Source organism: Sminthopsis crassicaudata, chromosome 4, assembly GCF_048593235.1.
Source record: "Sminthopsis crassicaudata isolate SCR6 chromosome 4, ASM4859323v1, whole genome shotgun sequence".
NCBI classification, from domain to species: Eukaryota; Metazoa; Chordata; class Mammalia; order Dasyuromorphia; family Dasyuridae; genus Sminthopsis; species Sminthopsis crassicaudata.
This window is the reverse complement of record NC_133620.1, coordinates 90,967,527-90,988,240: the sequence shown is the minus strand read 5'-3', so window position 1 is coordinate 90,988,240 and position 20,714 is coordinate 90,967,527. Positions and strand designations below refer to the sequence as shown.

Genomic DNA, 20,714 nt, shown 5'->3' with positions numbered 1-20,714 from the left:
TAATAGTATACGTATTTTTGTTATCAATAGCAAATCAAAGTATTTTTATTCATATGTACCATGTGTAAGATCTTTTAAGAGATCTTTGCAAAGTCACCTATTTTCAAGAGATTAGATTTAAGATTTGGCTTTTGGAGAAAAAAATGAGAAAAGTAGATTCTAGTAAGAAATTAAACTAATAAACATAGAACACTGGGTTTGTTTAACATCTAATGTTCCCAATATCAAAAAGAGGATTTCTAATCTTAAATAAGCCATATTGTATACTGGACTTGTATGATAGACTTAGGACTTTAAGTCCTGTGTTTAAACTCTGCTTCAGATTCTTACTAACTAGGTGACTGGACAATTCTCATCATTTGCTTTGTTTTTGTGAAGAAAATAATTGTAACATTTATCTTAAAGATTTTGTGTGAAGATCATATGAGAATATTCATGTACATATATGTATGTTACTTATTAAATATTAAAGTATTATATCAATATGCATTATAAAATTATGAGCATTATAATTATATTAAGCATGATGTAGGGAATTTCTACCATATAGACAACTCAGAGAGTTCTGCCTTAAAAGACCATGTGCATAATCTCCCCTAAAATATTCAAGGAAATATGTAACCACCTGAGATAAACATGAATTTTATGCTGTCTAAATTCTTGGATCTGGTAACTTTAACTTTCATTTATAGTTCATGTACTCTATTAGACGCACATTTTTAAACATTTGGGTAATTGAAATTCATCTTCTTCATAGAGATATTCCACAAAGGTTTCTGAATATTTGGATAGTGTAGGTTCTAAATATCAATCAATATAAGCACTTTACTCAGAATTGGATTTTTGATATTTCTTTTAGGCTTTTGGAATAGAACTTAAATTTGAAAATAACTGATTTTTTTCTCTTCTTTTTTTGTTACAGGTCTAAGAATACGCTTGTTCAATTTCTCTCTCAAAGTATTAAGCTGCTTATTATATATAATTCGAGTGCTTCTGGATCCTCCACCACAAGGGAATAAATGGTAACTTTTTTTTCTTTTTTTTAGATTTGCCCTTACAAATTGCTAGTTTGATTTCTTTGGAAATGTATTATGTACAGTATTATTCTTACTTTGTGCCATTTGGAATTTTTTTTACAGAAAGTTTATCTTTTAAGAAATAAATTAATTCTAGTTTTCAGGCATGCCATGACAATAAGCTATTGTGGTTATTCTCATGTGGTTTTCATTATTTTTATATATGTATGTGTTTGACCTTTGACTTTTTTCCTGTGGGGAACTCTGGGTTTGCAAAAATATATCTTAGTTCCTGGAACAGTGAAGATTTATTAAAATGACCAGCTCATAGTCTGAGGAACAGCATGAACTTGGGTCTCCTTGATTCTACCCCTATCTCTGTTTTTTGTACTTTCTTCTATTCATTTAATATAAGATGTAAGAAGTCTGAAAAATTTGAAGCTAGATATCTCTTTACCCAGTTTTTTTAAGATTCAGTGAAAATGAAATCTAGCTCTTCAAACATAGATTTTTTTTACTGCTTCACAGAAGTATATCCTAAATCCTTATTAACCTGCAAGAACCAAAGATCTTGAAGAACCTTGAGCCAATATATGATTAACCTATCTACACTTCAAGGGCTCTGCTTCACTGCTGTTTTCATCATTGTAGCTGCTCTCCACAGGATGGGTTGCTGTTTTTTGAAAAGTTCAAATACAATCTTAGCTAATCTTATTTATATCTTCATTTATTTAACTTCTTGCCCACTGGCCTGTAGTTCAACTTTAGTTGTACCTCTGGTAACCTCACCATACTATTTTTGACCCTTCATTTCTAATCTAGCCAGAGAGGAGACACATAAAATGTCTTCATCTCACTCATAATATGAGTGTCAGGATTATGGAATTAGATTTATTGTTGGATTTGATCTCTATTCATCTCATTTTACAGATGATCTTCTTATCAATTTCCTTGAATTCATGTGTTATCTATAAACTGATAATTTCCAAATCTTCTTAACTAGTCCTCTGTTCTTCCAAGCTCTGTTTCTACATCACCAACTGGTTGTTGGACAGTTTTACCTAGATGACTCTTAAACAACTCCAAAGAAAGAAGCACTAGATCTGGAGTAAGGGGAATTTTGGTTAAACTCTGCTATGCATTAACTCTATAATATAGAAGCAAATCAACTTTTTGTATTTCACTTCATTTATAAAATGAGGTATTGGGAGTAGAGTTCCTATCAATGTCAATCCTATCATTTTACATCTTTATAAAAACTAAATTTATTTCCTTTTCTTTATAACTTCCTTGTTCTTATCAAGGGTGCCACAATTCTTCTACTCCCCAAGTATATAAGCTCACATATAACTTTGTTCTCCCTTGCTTTCCTATATCCAGTCATTACCAGGATCATTGATTTTTATTCTAGGGTATCTCTTGCATCCATCTCCTTGTCTCCTTTTTTTGCCTAGACTACTGCAATAGCTTTCTAAATGGTCTCCCTGCATCCAATCTTATTCTCCACATAGATGGTAAATTACTATTACTAAAGCATAGGTCTGAATATGTTGCCCACTTGAACTGTAGTCCCCAGTAATACCCTAATATTTTTAAATTAAAAACAAATTCCCAATTTTGACTTTTAAGGTCCTTCCTAATATGTTTACAACTTCTCTTTCTAGATTGATTGCACATTATTTCTTTTCACATTGACTGTGCTCCAGTCACATTCACCTGTTTTTGTTGGAATTTCTAATTTCCTTTAGGGGCTCTAATGTTGCCTCATTTGTAAGGCCATTTTTAGTTAGTGTCTTCCCTATTATCAAAATAAATCTTTATGTTTGGCTTTATTTATCTGAATACATGTTGTTTTGCTTGAGGGCAGGGGCTGCATAATTTTTGTCTTTGTTATCATAGGCCTTAAGACAGTAGTGGTAAATTATAAGTACTTTCATGCTTATTGAATTGAATCAATTATTAGTAAACATTCTTGATGATTGATTTCATATTAAATATTGTATAATAAATTCAATTGAATAATATTTCTTTACATGACAATGTACAGTCATTTACAATGACAAATTTGAGTGAAATAATTATACCATTTCCCCCCGCTAGTCAGTTTTTCAATGTGTTACATAAATTATTTAGGGACCTCTCTAAGTCCCTTTCAAGTTGTTATTAGCAGAAGATGTTTGCTGTTACTGCCTGCAGGAAACATCTATTTATATTAAGTAGATTTTTTAAAGCCCTGACTTTAAATCTGTGACTTCCTATGGGAGCTAGGGGTTCCTAAGTGTTCCTTATAAGAACCATTTATGTCCTTACATAGTACCAATCATAGAAAGGGGACTCCAGGGGGCAGGAACGTATTTGTAAGAAGATTACTTTTGAATAAAGGCAACCCTCAAACAATCCATGTATGTATTATAATATTACAGTATTATCACTACACATTATGCCAAATATGTATATTTGCTTTTAAGGAAGAGATTATATAAAATGGATAAAAAAATTGAGTGTTTCTATGCAGTAAAACTACTTCCCATACCCACTTCTCCTAGCACTCTAAAGGCTTCTGACTGAAGACAACAGGACAAAAATAGGAAGATATGGATGTTGAAAACCTTTCCTAGTTCTCCCCTTGTTCCAGCTGCCTCATTTACATATGAATAATATAATAACTTTTCTCATTTTGTACACTATGTTTCCATTAACACAGCCAAATATCATATTAACGTTTTTTCACCAAGTCATGTGACTTGTTGATTCACATTTAATTTTCATCACATTAAAATGTCTTTTTCACTGAACTGATGCCTAGGAATATCTCCCTCATCATCTCCTTATGAAATTGAACTTTTGAACCCTGATATGAGACTTTATTCTAAATCCTAATACATTTTGTGCTATTAGCTTTGTTCCACTGTACAACAAGAATTTAATAAATGAGTACTTTGTGTCATACACTGTGCTAAATATGGGGATGCAAAGAAAGGGAAAAGACAGTCCCTGCTTTCAAGGAGCTCATAGACTAAATGGGGGGAGACAACATGAAAATACCTATGAACAAAAAAAGTTATATAGAGGATAAATGAGTACTAATCAACAAAGCAAAGTCATGAGCATTAAGAGGGGTCAAAAAAGTCTTTTTTATAGAAGGCAAGATTTTTATCTGAGAATTTAAGGAAGTCAGGAAACCCAGGAGAGAAAGAAAGGAGAGATTTCTAGCCATGGAGGACAATCAGTGAAAACATACAGAGTTGATAGATGGATTGTATTGTCATTGTTGGAACCACAAGCAGGCCCAGTATAATTGAATGTTAGAATACACGTGCACGAGCAAGATGTAAGGAGACTCAAAATTAGTAGAGAGACAGGTAGCAAAGGGTTTTGAAAGTCAAATGTAGGATTTTATATTTGATCATGTAGTTGATAGGGATTTATTAGAGTTTATTGGGAAAAGGTGCTATGGTCAGACTTGTGTTTAAAGAAGAAAATTTTGTCAGCTGAGTGGGGATAGATTGAAGTAGAAAGACTTGTTGTCAGAGAGACCAAGAAATAGGCTATTCTAGTAGTTTAGATATATCATGATGAGACCCTGCATCAGGGTTATAAAATTATCAGAGAAAAGAAGGTGGTATATATAAGAAATGGTATGAGGATACAAATCAAGAGGACATAGCAACATGTTAGAAATGGGATTGTACAGATGAAAGAGTAAGAAGTGAGGTTGATATTTGTTCTTGATCCTGGGTGACTGGGAGGATAGTGGTAATAGTGATAAGGAAGTTAACAAGAAGGCAGCCTTTGATATAAGAACAATATAACATATATAGTTTTGGACCTGTTGAGTTTAATACACACACATATATACATACATATATGTATATGTATACATACACACACATATATATATATATACACATATATATATATATATATGTATGTATGTATATATATATATGACATCTAGTTTGAAGTGCCTAATAGGAGAGAAGAAATATGAGACTGGGAATCATAAGAGAATTTAGATCTAGATAAGTAGAGTTAAGAGTCATTAGCAAAGATGATAATTGAATCATGGGAGCTAAATAGTGTAGAATAAGAAGAGATCTAGTCCCAGGAGTGCACACCTATGTGTAGCAGCTATGACCTGGATTAAGATTCAGCAAAGGAGATTTACAAATAGGAAGAGAATAATAGAAAGAGAACTGGGACATAGTAGTGTCCTAAAAACCTCCTCAAGGAGAAGAGGCTACAGAAAGATCAAGAAGGATGAAGATTGAAAAAAGAGCCAGTAGATTTACAAATATGACCAGTGGGTTTTTTTCCCTGAGGCTGGGGTTAAGTGACTTGCCCAGGGTAACACAGGTAGGAAGTAGTAAATGTCTGATGCCAGATTTGAACTCAGGCCCTACTGACTTCAGGGCTGGTGCTCTATCTACTACACCAACTACCTGCCCCCTGACCACAGTTTTGAAGGCAAATAAGAGGCAGGTTCTTACAGGAAAGAAACAGGAGAAAGTGAGCTATAGGAAGCTAGAGAAGAGAAGAAAATTTTTGAAAAGCTGTTCTGGTGAATGGGATATTGAATCAACAAAAGTTTGTAAAAGAATTGCCTTTATATCGTGAGGGCTCACTTAAGATTATGTAAAATAAATCTGTAGCAGACCCAGTCAGCATGTTTTATGATTTTCTTCATCTTCATTTAGTAACCGAGACTGAAGAGAGCAGATACTGGGAGTAATGTAAAATTTGTGCTTGGCAGGGCAAAATGACTGGTAGGGCACACGACCAGAAATAGAATAGTGTATAATTGTATTTATTATCTAAAGAGTTAAAATGGGGAAGAAAGGAAGGACAATATTGACTGTAAAAAATTATGGTTTGGGAAAGATATAAGGGATTAAAGGATTGGAAATTATGGTAAGGGCAAAGATGCTTTGGAGTTTAAAAGGCAGAGAGAGAATGATTAGAAATTTTGATCAGATTGAGGATATTTCACTGTTGAACATGGAAGTTGCTCATATGTGGGTGATGGCAAAATCAAAGATATGACCATCTCACTCTGTAGCTGAAGTGAGGAGGAGGAGAACTGAGTAAATCCAGGAAGTGAATAAGCTGAGGAGCTATAATGTAAGAAAGAGTATTCATATTCACATTGAAGTCCAATAGTATGAGAGCAGTTATTGGAAGAGGGGAGAAAAGTTGTGAGCTGGGTGCTAAATTCATTGAAGAAATAAAAGTAGAAACCTCAAAACCAATAGATAATCACCACATGAATTATGATTGAGTGGTAGATATGGATTGAATACAACTTAGTCTAACCTGAAGAAATGTGTTTGTGTCCCAAATTAATTATCTAACATGTTATCTAAATTTGTTTGTTATTCACAGATTTGATAAGTATTCCCTTCCTATATTCATCCAAATCAGTGGTAATTTTCATATACCAAAGGACTAAAGATAAAGCCTTGGGATACTTCATAAGGAACCCCTTTCTTGCCTCACTATTGGTCCATTGATGAGCATTTTTTTAAATTAGAATAATTAGTTTTGAGTGTAGCTAAGCACTCTGTCATAAAACTCTCATCTCAGCAGTTCCTATCACTTAATATCATCTTGCTTCTAGGGAGCAAGAATACTATATTCTCAGTATTTTTCAGAACTACTTAGTTAAGAATTCTGTCAAAAAGCTAAATTAAATTTAATTAAGTATACTTTATTTTAAATCACTTATTCTGACTAGTAGTTACCATTTAGAATCATAGAATCATAAGTACAGAGATGAAAAGAATCTTAGCAGCTCACTTCTGATTTTATATATGTGACTTCTCAAGTTCCTGAAAGTTGTGATTTGTTCAAAGTCACAAAGTTAGCATGCACAAAAGATTTAACCCTAAGTTTTTGACTCTAGGGTCAGCAATTTCCCCAATATCACAGAGGCAATAATTTTAGAGACAATGATTTCCCCCCTAAAATCTATTAGCAAACTCCATCTTTTAATAAGGCATTCTAGAATTTTACTAAATAAAACTAAATTTCCATCACTCAAGTTAGAATGAATCTGTTTATAAAAGATTCTTGATATCAGTTAAATAATTACATCTCTAAGGTTGTCATTCTCCTGGAAACAAGCTAGTGAATTTTGTTCATTGAGGACAATTAAGTGCTTTCTTCCTATCTTCTTTTATTATGTGTGTTTCAATTCAAGTATTTGAGGCTGGATTTGAACTCATGAAGTTAAATTTTCCTGATTCCAAGTTCAATTCTCTATCCATTATCCCAAATAGCTGTTCTTTTGTTACATTGTATTCTCTCAAAGATATAACTACTTTTATTCACTGTTAATCTTTACCCAAAGACATTCTCTTTTCTCCTTTTCATATATAGCTGTTAGCACAATACCTGGCACATAATAGGTGCCTAATAAATGTTAACTGATGTATTTTCTCATTTAAATAAATCTTTTTAATACACTATGATGCTCCAGTTATTTTCACCTTCTTTTCCATTAGAATAAGGCATTCCTTTTCTATTATGATATTCAAATAATGAATCAGATTTAGTCAAGAATTAATGATACCTATAAGGTAGGGTTTTTTTTTATTATGATGATGCCTATTTCACCCTGTTTATTATCCATACTCTATATATTTGAGTATAGGCTCATAAAGCCATGAATATTATTCCAACCCACTTTATTGTGTATTGCCCCTGAGAATTATTGGATCTTTTCTACCAGTATTCTCTTCTTATGTTGAACTTGCCATTCTCCATCTTGTCTTTCTAAGCAATTATACATGTTCAGTTTCTTTCCTCATCTGTTTTTAGTTTAAAGTCCTTATATAGGAGAAGCCTCAAATGTAGCAAATTCCAACAATGGTTTATTTGTGCTTTTCATTTTCCTTTTAATGTTTCACACCCCACAGTCTTCCAACACATTTGGATTCTTTTTTGGCTTGTTAAGTTTTTCTTTCTTTTTGTTTTCTCCCTGAATCACTATGTCTCCAAGAAATGTCAAGATAACTGTCTTTTGAAATAGGCAGGGCTGTCAAGCAGAAAAGCAATTAGACTTGTTTTACTTGTCCCTGGAGGAAATAACTTTGGTCATTAGGTAGCAGTGGCAGAGAGACATGTTCAGGCATGTTGTAGGGCCTTTTAAAAAACCTTCCTAATAATAGTAATAATTAACATTTATATAGGGCCTTAAGGATCACTTAGCACATGTAAGATCCTATAGGGTTTTCAAAGTGGACTAGATTGTCTGTGGGGGATCATTGGTTTCTTATCCCTAAAGTCTTGAAGCAAAGCTCAGTTGACCAATTTTCATGTTTATTTTAAAAATATCCTTCAGGTATGGATTGGATGAAATGATAACTGAAATGTTTTCCAACTCTGACAATCTGTAAATTTCAATGATTATAATTTTTCAAAAAATATTTAATTCTTCCTGATATATCAGAGAATGAGAAGCCTTCCAACTCTTTTACCTCTACTATCAGTCATTTAACAAGCATTTATTAAATATTTACCAAATGAGAAATACTGTACTAAGTGCTTTGAAATAATTAGCTCACACTTCAATGTAAGAAGGAACATGCGAACAATTGTGTATATTTAAGACATAAATGGTATAAATTGGAAGTAATCTAAAATTCCTTAATATTTTAAGGCACATACTAATTGTCTTCAGTTGATATAGAAATTGGGATTTTCAAAAGGAAAATATATGGAAAAGAACAGAAGGCCAAGAACTTTGCTGAAATTTAGAAAGCAGGGGTAAAAGAGAGAGAAATGAGTGATCAGAGATAGGAAATTAGTCAAGTAATATAGTGTCACAGAAGCATAAGAAGAATAGTGTTTTAAGATACAGGGGTTATAGTGATGAGGTTTGAATCCCCTCAATTCCTGGTAGTGATGACATTTGTGTCAATGAAATTGACATTGTTAAAATCCCCTTCTAATTGGCTGCAGGTTTAAAGTGAAAGAATTCTCAAATTATTATTCCCAAATTACTAATAGCAAAATGAAAGTTTATTGTTGAATAGAAACAAGTTTGCTAAGAGACTGACTTCTATAGTGGCAGAGTCCTATTGAGAAATGGAATTTTATGATGAAAATAAGCGAGCAGAGTCCTAGAAAATTGCTTGTGCCTTCTGCAAGGAGCTCAGCAGAAGTAAGCCTGCTATATGGGCATCCTGGTGGAGGGCTGGGAACAGTCTGGGCTGATCAGACCAGGATTTCTCAATTGAATGAGAATTAAGAATTTATTTTTTTTTATTTAGAATTTTTTTATAATATTATCCCTTGTATTCATTTTTCCAAATTATCCCCCCCTCCCTCTACTCCCTCCCCCTGATGACAGGCAATCCCATATATTTTACATGTGTTACAATATAACCTAAATACAATATATGTGTGTAAATACCATTTTCTTGTTGCACATTAAGTATTAGATTCCGAAGGTATAAGTAACCTGGGTAGATAGACAGTAGTGCTAACAATTTACATTCACTTCCCAGTGTTCCTTCCCTGGGTGTAGTTATTTCTGTCCATCATTGATCAACTGGAAGTGAGTTGGATCTTCTTTATGTTGAAGATATCCATTTCCATCAGAATATATCTTCATACAGCATTGAAGTATACAGCCTTCTTCTGGTTCTATTCATTTCACTCAGCATCAGTTCATGCAAGTCTCTCCAAGCCTCTCTGTATTCCTCCTGCTGGTCATTTCTTACAGAGCAATAATATTCCATAACCTTCATATACCATAATTTACCCAACCATTCTCCAATTGATGGGCATCCATTCAGCTTCCAGTTTCTAGCTACAACAAAAAGAGCTGTCACAAACATTTTGGCACATACAGGTCCCTTTCCGCTCTTTAGTATTTCTTTGGGATATAAGCCCAATAGCAGCAATGCTGGATTAAAGGGTATGCACAGTTTGATAACATTTTGGGCATAGTTCCAAATTGCTCTCCAGAATGGCTGGATTCTTTCACAACTCTACCAACAATGTATCAGTGTCCCAGTTTTCTCACATCCCCTCCAACATTCATCATTATTTGTTCCTGTCATCTTAGCCAAATCTGAAAGGTGTGTAGTCATATCTCAGAGTTGTCTTAATTTGCATTTCTTTGATCAGTAGTGATTTGGAACACTCTTTCATATGAGTCGATATAGTTTCAATTTCATCATCTGAGAATTGTCTGTTCATATCCTTTGAGCATTTATCAATTGGAGAATGGTTTGATTTCTTATAAATTAGGGTCAGTTCTCTATATATTTTGGAAATGAGACCTTTGTCAGAACCTTTAACTTTAAAAATATTTTCCCAATTTGTTACTTCCCTTCTAATCTTGTTTGCATTAGTATTGTTTGTACAGAAACTTTTTAGTTTGATGTAATCAAAATCTTCTATTTTGTGATCAATAATGATCTCTAGTTCTCCTCTGGTCATAAATTCCTTCCTCCTCCACAGGTCTGAGAGGTAGACTATTTTCTGTTTCTCTAATCTATTTATTATCTCAGAGAATTTAGAATTTCAAAAAGAAATATGGAAATTGATTTACCCTTAAATAGTATTGGTTCTCTTATCCTGGGAAGATGAGCCTTCTCTAGACTTCTTGGAGCCTGGGAGATCCTGATCTCAGATATCAGAAAAGGGAAACAACACAGTTTAGTGATAATCTTAAAGGGAATACAGCTTCAGAATGATAATCTTAAAGGGAACACAGCTTTAGTAAAGGGAACAGTTTCCCTCCCTCTTCAATAAGATCATAAACTTGGGCTGGAAAGTATCTCAGATTTCATTAGACAGATGAGGAAACTGAAGCCAAGAGAGATTTAATAATGGAAGATTAAGCTGGTCAGTGTCAGTGGTAGCATTGAAAGTCCCCTGTCTCCAGAATTCCATTCTTACCCCATGTTAAATTCCATAAGAAAGAAGATCCATGGTTTGGTCCCAGGCTGAATGAGACTATCATCTCCAAGAATCCAATACACAATGTGAGTTCTCAATGACATATATACACATGGCTCAGACTCAGGGGGTAGAGTGAGGTAGGAGCAGAGTCAGGGTGCTGAGAGTGGGAATGGGACTCTGACAATCTGGTTCTGATAGGGTGAGGGGAGGCATGGGGGATATCTGATAATTGGGATTACAGAGTGGGGAGAGGCACCCAACATTCTGATGATGCCTAAGATAGAAGGTCTTTCTTCTTATCTGGATCATCATGATTAGGAGGGACGGGTGGTTGAGCATAACAATTAGGAAAACCAAGGGGTCAGGATAATTAGGGAAACTGAGTCAGGACAATAAAAGAAAGCTGTGGCATAAGAATTTAAAGATCAAATAGAGAAGCTTAGGGGCAGCTAGGTGGCACAATGGATAGAGCACTAGCTCTGAAGTTAGGAGGACCTGAGTTCAAATCTAATCTGAGACACTAATACTTCCTAGCCATGTAATCCTGGGCATGTCACTTAACCGCAATTGTGTCAGCAAAAAAAAAAAAATAATAATAAATAAATAAAAAGGAAAAAGGAAAATAGAGAATATTATACTTTAATGTAAAAGCCACAAGAAACAATTGGAAGTTTTAATTTTTTTCTGTTTTAATGTTATATTATTTTTTCTATTTACAAGTAAAAATGGTTTTAAGCAGTCATGTTGGCCAGATTTTGAGTTCCAATTTCTTTTTCTTCCTCCTTCCCTTAAATCCCTTTCCCTATGACTGCAAGCAACTTGATATAGGTTATATATGCACAACCAATTTTTAACCTGTTTCTATATGGGTCATGTTGGGAAATAAAATTCACAATAAAAGGGAAAAAACCACAAGTGAAAAACAACAAACAACAAAAAGGTGAAAGTATTATGCTTTGAACCACATTCAGTCTCCATCGTTCTTTCTCTGGATATAGATGGCATTTTCCATTCAAAGTTATTGGAATTGTCTTGAATAATTGTATGGTTGGGAAAAGATGTCTATCACAGTTAATCATCACAAAAAATCTTGCTGTTACTGTATATAATATTTTCCTAGCTCTGTTCACTTCATTCAGTATCAGTTCATGCTAGTCTTTCCAACTTTTTCTGAAATCATCTTGTTCATCCTTTCTTATAGAACAATAATATTCCATTACATTCATATACAATAACTTATCAAGCCATTCTCCAATTGAACAGCATCCATTCAATTTCCAATTTCTTTGTCACCACAAAAAGAGCTGCTACAAATTTTTTTGCTTATGTAGGTCCTTTTCCTTCTTTTATGATCTTTTTGGGATACAAACCCAGTAGTGGCATTGCTGGATCAAAAGGTATGCACAATTTTATAGCCCTTTGGACATAACTATTGGAAGCTTTTTGAACAGAGTAATGACATGGTTAGCTTTCTATTTTAGTACATCACTTTGGCCACTATATTGAAGATGAATTGGAGAAGAGACTAAAAACAGGAAAAACAACTAAGTGGACATTATAATAATTTAGAAAAGATAGAATGAGATCTAGACTAAGGTGGTTAAGGTTGAGGGTTTTATAGAATGAGTCTTTGAGCTAAACCTCCTCTTTGGGATCTTTGTAGAGAAGCTGGGTGAAGATACAAAGATATATTTTTTTAATTTTTTATTATTATATATATTTTTTTTATAATATTATCCCTTGTATTCATTTTTCCAAATTATCCCCCCCTCCCTCTATTCCCTCCCCCCAAATGACAGGCAATCCCATACATTTTACATGTGTTACAATATAGTCTAGGTACAATACATGTGTATGAATATCATTTTCTTGTTGCACAATAAACATTAGAATCCGAAGGTACATGCAACTTGGGCAGACAAATATTAGTGCTAACAATTTACATTCACTTCCCAGTGTTTCTTCTCTGGGTGTAGCTACCTCTGTCCATCATGATACAAAGATATTTTGAAGCATACAGTATGTCTTACGTTAGAAAGCCTTTGTCTTCTTATGAAGAAGAAGCCACAATTGCCTTTTGAGAATGTTCAGAGTAAGATTGCTCTAAGAATATACAGGACAGGAGTGGGGGTGGAATTTTGAGGAATGTGAAAAAATTAGGTTTGGAAAAGCTGTGGTAAAAAGACAAGGAACTTAAAAGGTTCACATAGTGAGATATTGATTACTGTGCCAGGGCTGTCAAAATTAGTCCTGGAAGGCATTGTCAAGAGAATACTTAGCATTTGAATTTTGAGTACCGAGGATGAATAATATAAAATTAAATAGAATGCATCACTCAGTTTCTTAATTCAAGTTTTTTAGTGTATCTTATCTTTTGCTATTAGAAGACTCATTGCATCTAGGAACACTTAAAATTAAGCACTTATCCAAGTGCTTTGCTTCATAAAGTCAAACATCAAGCTTTTTAGTATCATGTTAAATAAATGATTTGGGTGTTTTAGTATTTCTGTTTCTTAAAGATGTTTTATCATTATGTAGACACATCCATAGGGAATAAAGTCATATTCTAAAGGTGGTAAGTTTATTTCATATGCAAGACTGAGTCTTCCTAGAAGACATTATAATATAAAGTCCAAAATAAAATTCCTGTCTTATAGTCATGAAAAGTGATTTTAAATATTTGTTGATTTGCAAAGACTATAAATTTTCTAGTCAGAGACCAAGAATTTAGGATTGAACTGTAATGAAAATCTTGCTAATAGTTTGGGGCCAAATAAAGCATAAGGGCTGCAAAACTAGCACTCATTGAAATCTTGCAAATGAGCAAAGTTCTATACAATTAACATGTCTATGGTGTCATTTAGCATGTTAAATTATAAGCACAAAAGACATACACTTGAAAAATCATGTTACTTCAATTAGTAAGAAATCTATAACAAAAGAACTTTGAATTCTGTTTTGAATAAAATGTTCTATTGGTGCCCATATTGATTAAGTAGGCTAGATGGATCCATTTAAAATTAATGAATCTAACTCTACAAAAAGACTTATTTAATGATAACTTCTGATCCAGTAAACCTGTAGATTTTCATTGTAATTTTTTCTGTATTATATCCTCTACTTAATAAGTCACTAATTGAAATGAAAACTTTGTAGGCACAGACAAGTTTAGAAGTATGAATAGACTTTTAACATCAAATGCATGAAATTGTGACAATAGCTTAATAGAATACACTAATTTTTTGAAGTCTCAGTAATATAAAAATTTATTGACAAATAGGGGCAAGGATAGGTACCAGACTTGTAATCACAAGGGGATATAAGGATATAGGCATAAGGGAATTCCTGGGGGAGAAAAGTCACTCTGCCTATTCACATATTCTCTATGACTTAAAATATTAAAATATTAATAAATTGACTAGACCACTGAGAGTTTTAAATGACTTGTCCCATATTTCACAACTGATAATTGTCATAGGTAAGAATTTTTCTTTTTAAAATCTAACTAAAAAGGGGGCAGCTAGGTGGAGCAGTGGATAGAGCACCAGCCTTGAATTCAGGAGGACCCAAGTTTAAATTTGGTCTCAGACACTTAACACTTCCTAGCTGCGTGACCCTGGGCAAGTCACTTAACCCCAGCCTCAAAATAAATAAGTAAATAAATAAATAAATCTAACTAAAGGGAAAGAAAGCACAAATATGGCTGTCCCTGACCATTCTTGGAATGGAATTTAAAATGTAATGGGATTCACTTAACACCATATACCAAGATAAGATCAAAATGGGTCCATGATTTAGGCATAAAGAATGAAATCATAAATAGATTAGAGGAACAGAGGATAGTCTACCTCTCAGACCTGTGGAAAAGGAAGGAATTCATGACTAGAGAAGAACTAGAGATCATTATTGATCACAAAATAGAAGATTTTGATTACATCAAACTAAAAAGTTTCTGTACAAACAATACTAATGCAAACAAGATTAGAAGGGAAGTAACAAATTGGGAAAATATTTTTAAAGTTAAAGGTTCTGACAAAGGTCTCATTTCCAAAATATATAGAGAATTGATCCTAATTTATAAGAAATCAAACCATTCTCCAATTGATAAATGGTCAAAGGATATGAACAGACAATTCTCAGATAATGAAATTGAAACTATATCGACTCATATGAAAGAGTGTTCCAAATCACTACTGATCAGAGAAATGCAAATTAAGACAACTCTGAGATATCACTACACACTTGTCAGATTGGCTAAGATGACAGGAACAAATAATGATGAATGTTGGAGGGGATGTGGGAAAACTGGGACACTGATACATTGTTGGTGGAGTTGTGAAAGAATCCAGCCATTTTGGAGAGCAATCTGGAATTATGCCCAAAAAGTTATCAAACTGTGCATACCCTTTGATCCAGCAGTGCTACTACTGGGCTTATATCCCAAAGAAATACTAAAGAGGGGAAAGGGACCTGTGCGTGCCAAAATGTTTGTGGCAGCCCTTTTTGTAGTGGCTAGAGACTGGAAGATGAATGGATGTCCATCAATTGGAGAATGGTTGGGTAAATTATGGTATATGAATGTTATGGAATATTATTGCTCTGCAAGAAATGGCCAGCAGGATGAATTCTGAAAGGCTTGGAGAGACTTGCATGAACTGATGCTGAGTGAAATGAATAGAACCAGAAGATCACTATACACTTCAACATCAATACTGTATGAAGATGTATTCTGATGGAAGTGGATATCTTCAACATAAAGAAGATCCAACTCACTTCCAGCTGATCAATGATGGACAGAAACAACTACACTCAGAGAAGGAACACTGGGAATTGAATGTAAAATATTAGCACTACCGTCTATTGACCCAGGTTACTTATACCTTCGGAATCCAATACTTAATGTGTAACAAGAAAATTGGATTTACACACATATATTATATCTAGGTTATACTGTAACACATGTAAAATGTATGAGATTGTCTCTCATGTAGGGGAGGGAGTAGAAGGAGGTAGGGGAAAATCTGGAAAAATGAATACAAGGGATAATGTTATAAAAAAATTACTCATGCATATATACTGTCAAAAATGTATAATTATAAAATTAATTTAAAAAATAAAATATAATGGAATTATAGTACTTGATAAATATTAGTCCCTATATTTTTCAATGATTTTAATAAAAATGCACAGTCCTCTGAAATATGTACATTTTTTCATATTTAAGGCGATGTTTTCTAATATGTTTGACTGATGTGCTATAAATATACTTTTAGAATAATAAGGCTTCTAAAAGCATATATATATGTGTATGTATACACACATATATATTTATATATGTCTTTTACATCATTTATTTCTAAAGATATCACTCTTCCTTCCCTTACCCATTCAATCATTTAATCAAAGAATTAAAAAATAATTCAGCAAAACTAACCAGCATATCATAAAAATCCCTCAGTCTTTGTATTGTATTTTCTCCATAATCCACTCTCTATTCTGAACCTTTTCAGAGAATGGAGAGAGTTCATTTTCTCATTTTTTTAATAGTCAAGGTTAACATATAATTTTAGCTCTTGATGATCCATGAGATTAAACATAATTTTGAATTTGAAAAAGTTATTTTGTTTTTTGGTATTTCAAACAATTCTCATGAATTTGTGGGAATAACTTTTAAGATTATGCACCAGCCATTATGAAAATGAACAAATGAAAAAATTACAAGCCTGTGTTATTTTTAATAGAAAGCAAGCACTTTTAAGGCAGTCTCACACAATTAAAAGATAGTCTTTGTGTCATAAAAATCCTGGATTTATCTTCTACCTCTGAAACCTATTAATTGTGTGTCCATGGGCAAGCTGCTTAACTTTTCAGAATCACAAATAAATCTCTAAAACTATGTTACAGATAAAAATTCTCATATGTATTAGTGGATGGAGTTTCCTAAATGGGAGTTTCACATACTAATGAAATTATAGGTCTAGATACTATTTCAAAAAAAAAAATCAGAATCCAGAACAGTGCTTTACATATAAGTGCTTATTACATTAAATTCAATTTTCTACTCAGAATGAGCCATAGAAATAGTCTATAATTTAAAAAAAATATTTTAACCACCAAAGAATAAATGCTAACTTTGTATTTTATACTACTTACTATATGGTAACAAAGGTGTAAAGTAATACCTCAGAATTGTTTTAATTTGCATTTCTTTAATCAATAGTGATTTAGAGCATATTTTTTGTGTAACTATAAATGGCTTTAATTTTGTCATCTGAAAATTTTTTTTCATATCCTTTGATCATTTGTCAATTGGGGAATGACTTATATTTTATAAATTTGACACAGTTATTTATATATTTTAGAAATGAGACCTTTATCAGAAATACTGGCTGTAAAGGTTTTTTTTTTTTTTTTTTTCCCCAGTTTTGTACATAACTTTTAATCTTGATTCTGTTGGTTTTGTTTGTGCTAAATATTTTTTAATTTAATGTAATCAGAGTTGTCCATTTTACCTTTCATAGTATTCTCTAGTTCTTTGTTGGTGATAAATTCCTCCCTTCTTCAAAATCTGATAGGTAAATTATCCTTTATTCTCCTAGTTTGTTTATGGTATCATGCTTTATTCCCAAATCATGTATCAAATTTTTATCTCATTTTGGTGTCAGGTGTGAGATGCAAGGCTATGCAGAGTTTCTTGTTACTTTCCAGTTTTCCAAGTAATTATTGTCAAATAGTGAATTTTTATTTCAGAAGCTGGAGTTTGGGGGTTTATCAAATATTAGATTTCTGTGGGCCTTAATTATTGTGCTGTGTATCTAATCTATTCCAAAGGTCTACCACTCTATTCTTAGCCAGTACCAAATGGTTTTAATGACTGCTGCTTTATAATATAGTTTTAGGTTTGATACTGCTAAGCCACCATCTTTTATATTTTTTCCCATTAATTCTCTTGCTATTATTGACTTTTTGTTCTTCCAGATGAATTTTGTTATTATTTTTTCTAGTTTTATAAAATAATGTTTTGGTAATTTTATTGGTATGACACTGAACTAAAGTAAGTAGATTAATTTAGGCATAATTGTCATTTTTATCATATTAGCTCAGCCTAGCCATGAATAGTTGATATTTTCCCAGTTGGTTAGATCTAACTTTATTTATGTGAGAAGTGTTTTGTAACTGTGTTCGTAAAGTTCTTGAGTTTGGCTTGGCAGGTAGATCCCCAAGTATTTTATTTTGTCCACAGTATTTTAAATGGAGTTTCTCCTTTTATGTCTTGCTGATGGAATTTTTCAGTAACATATAGAAATGTTGATGATTTGTATAGGTTTATTTTATGTCCTGCAACTTTCCTAAAACTGTGAATTGTTTCCAGTAGGTTTTGAAATGATTTTCTAGAAATCCCTAACTATATCACCATATCATTTGCAAAGAGTAATAGTTTTATTTTTTCATTGCCTGTTCCAATTCCTTTGATTTCTTTTTCTTTTCTTATTACTAAAGCCAGCACTTCTAGTTCAATTTTGAATAATAGTGGTGATGATGGAAATTTTTGTTTTATCCCTGCTCTTATTGGGAATGTGTCCAGCTTTGCTCCATTACATATAATTCTTGTTGCATATTTTATATAGATACTACTTATTATTTTAAAGAAAACTCCTTTTATCCCTATGCTCTTTAGTGTTTTTAATAGGAATGGGTGCTGTATTTTAGCTAAAGCCTTTTCTGCTTCTATTGAGATTATCATATGTTTCTGTTAATTTTGTTATTGATATGGTTGATTATGGCAATAGTTTTCCTGATATTGAACCAGCCCTGTATTACTGATATAAATACTTCTTAGTTATAGTGTATTATCCTGCAGATAAGTTGCTGTATTTTCTTTGCTAATATTTTATTTAAAGTTTTTGCATCAATACTCATTAGGGAGATAGGGCTATAATTTTCCTTCTCTGTTTTGGCTCTTCCTGATTTAGGTATCAGTACCATATCTGTGTCATAGAAGGAATTTGGCAGGACTCCTTCTTTACCTATTTTTCCAGATAGTTTACATAATATTGGAAGTAATCATTCTTTAAGTGCTTGGTAGAATTCACTTGTGAATTCATGTAGCCTTGGAGATTTATTTTTAGGAAGTTCATTAATGACTTATTAAATTTCTTTTTCTAAAATGGGGCTACTTAAGTAATTTATTTCCTCTTTCTGTTAATCTGGTAATTTATATTTTTGTAAATATTCATCCATTTCAGTTAAATTATCAAATGTGCTGCTATACAGTAGGGAAAAATAGCTCCTAATTATTGCTTTAATTCCTTTGTCATTGACAGTAAGTTCATTTTTTTCTTTCCTTTTTCTCATCAAATTAACCAAAGATTTATCTATTTTTTTTCATGAAACCAACTCTTAGTTTTATTAATTAGTTTAATAGTTTACTTAGTTTGATTTTTATTAATCCCTCTCTTGAGTTTCAGAATTTTTAGTTTGGTATTTAATTGGGGTTTTTTTATTTGTTCTTTTTCTAAGTTTTTTAGTTGAATGCCTAATTCATTGAGCTCCTCTTTTCCTGTTTTTTTTTTTTTTTTTTTTTTTTTTTTTTTAATGTAGCTGCTTAGAGATTTAAAATTTTGTTTTGGCTGCACCCATTTGGTTTTGGTATGTTGTCTTATTATTGTAATTCTTTTGAATGAAATTATGGATTATTTCTGTGATTTGTAGTTTGACCCACTTATTCTTTAGAATTATATTATGTAATTTCCATTTGGTTTTTAGTCTATCTTTCCCTGGCCCTTTGTTGAATATAATTTTTTTTTTTTTGCATTGTGATCTGAAAAGGAAGCATTTACTATTCCTGCCTTTCTGAATTTAAGGTACCATGTACTGTCATTCTCTTCATGTGAGCTAATTTTCCCATAATACCTCCCCTCTCTTCTTTTTCCAGTACATACCTTTTCCTACCCCTTAATGTCTTTTTCTTTGATGTCATCACATCAGAGTCCATTCACAACCACACCCTCAATTCATGTGATGTCCTCCTCTGTCTGCCCCTTTAACAGATACAGTTCTCAGGAGTTACAGATATCATGTTCCCATCTAGTGTTGTAAACAGTTTAACCTTTAAATATTATATTTTCCCCTCTGTTTACCTTTTCTAAGCTTCTCTTGATTCCTGTGTTTGTAGATTAAATTTTCTGTTTAGTTCTTTTTTTTATTGAAATGATCAAAAGCTTCATTGAAGCTTCATCATCTCTCCTGAAAGATGATGATGGAACTCATTGGGTAATTAATTCTTGATTGTAACCCTAGGCTTTTAACAATATGATATTCTAGGTTCTCTGATTCTTTATTGAAGAAGCTCCCAGATCCTGGTTAATCCTGGCTGTTGCTTCTTGATTTTTGAATTGTTTTTGTCCAGCAGCTTGCAATATTTTTTTCTTGATATTGTAGTTTTGGAGTTTTACAACTATGTTCCTTGGGATTTTCCTTGTGTGGTCTCTTTCTGAAGGTGATTGATGGATTCTTTCAATCAGTATTTCATTTTCTGTTTCTAGAGTTTTGGGGCATTTTTCCTTAATGATCTCTTGTAGAATACTATCCAAGCTCTTTTTTTGCTCATGACATTCAGATAAGCCAATAATTTTAAAACCCTTTAATCTGGATCTATTTTCCAGGTCAGCTGTTTTTCCAATGAGACATTTCACATTTTCATTTTTTCATTCTTTTTAATTTGTTATTTCTGATTCTTGCTGTCTTACAAAGGCATTAGTTTCCCTTTTCTCTCTTCTAGTT

At 32.6% G+C, this 20,714-nt stretch overlaps 1 protein-coding gene across 8 annotated transcripts in view; it reads left to right on the top strand.

Moving 5' to 3' along the window:
- Nucleotides 1–20,714, top strand: part of KCNT2 (potassium sodium-activated channel subfamily T member 2) — a 588,661-nt gene that overhangs the window by 172,535 nt on the left and 395,412 nt on the right. For all 8 annotated transcript variants that reach the window (XR_012489046.1, XR_012489047.1, XM_074308658.1 and 5 more), the window contains exon 3: nt 923–1,022. Coding sequence is in view for 6 of the 8 variants with exons in the window: in XM_074308658.1 (XP_074164759.1) it covers nt 923–1,022 (100 nt within the window). In the remaining 2 variants the exon portion in view is untranslated. The remainder of the gene's footprint in view (nt 1–922; nt 1,023–20,714) is intronic.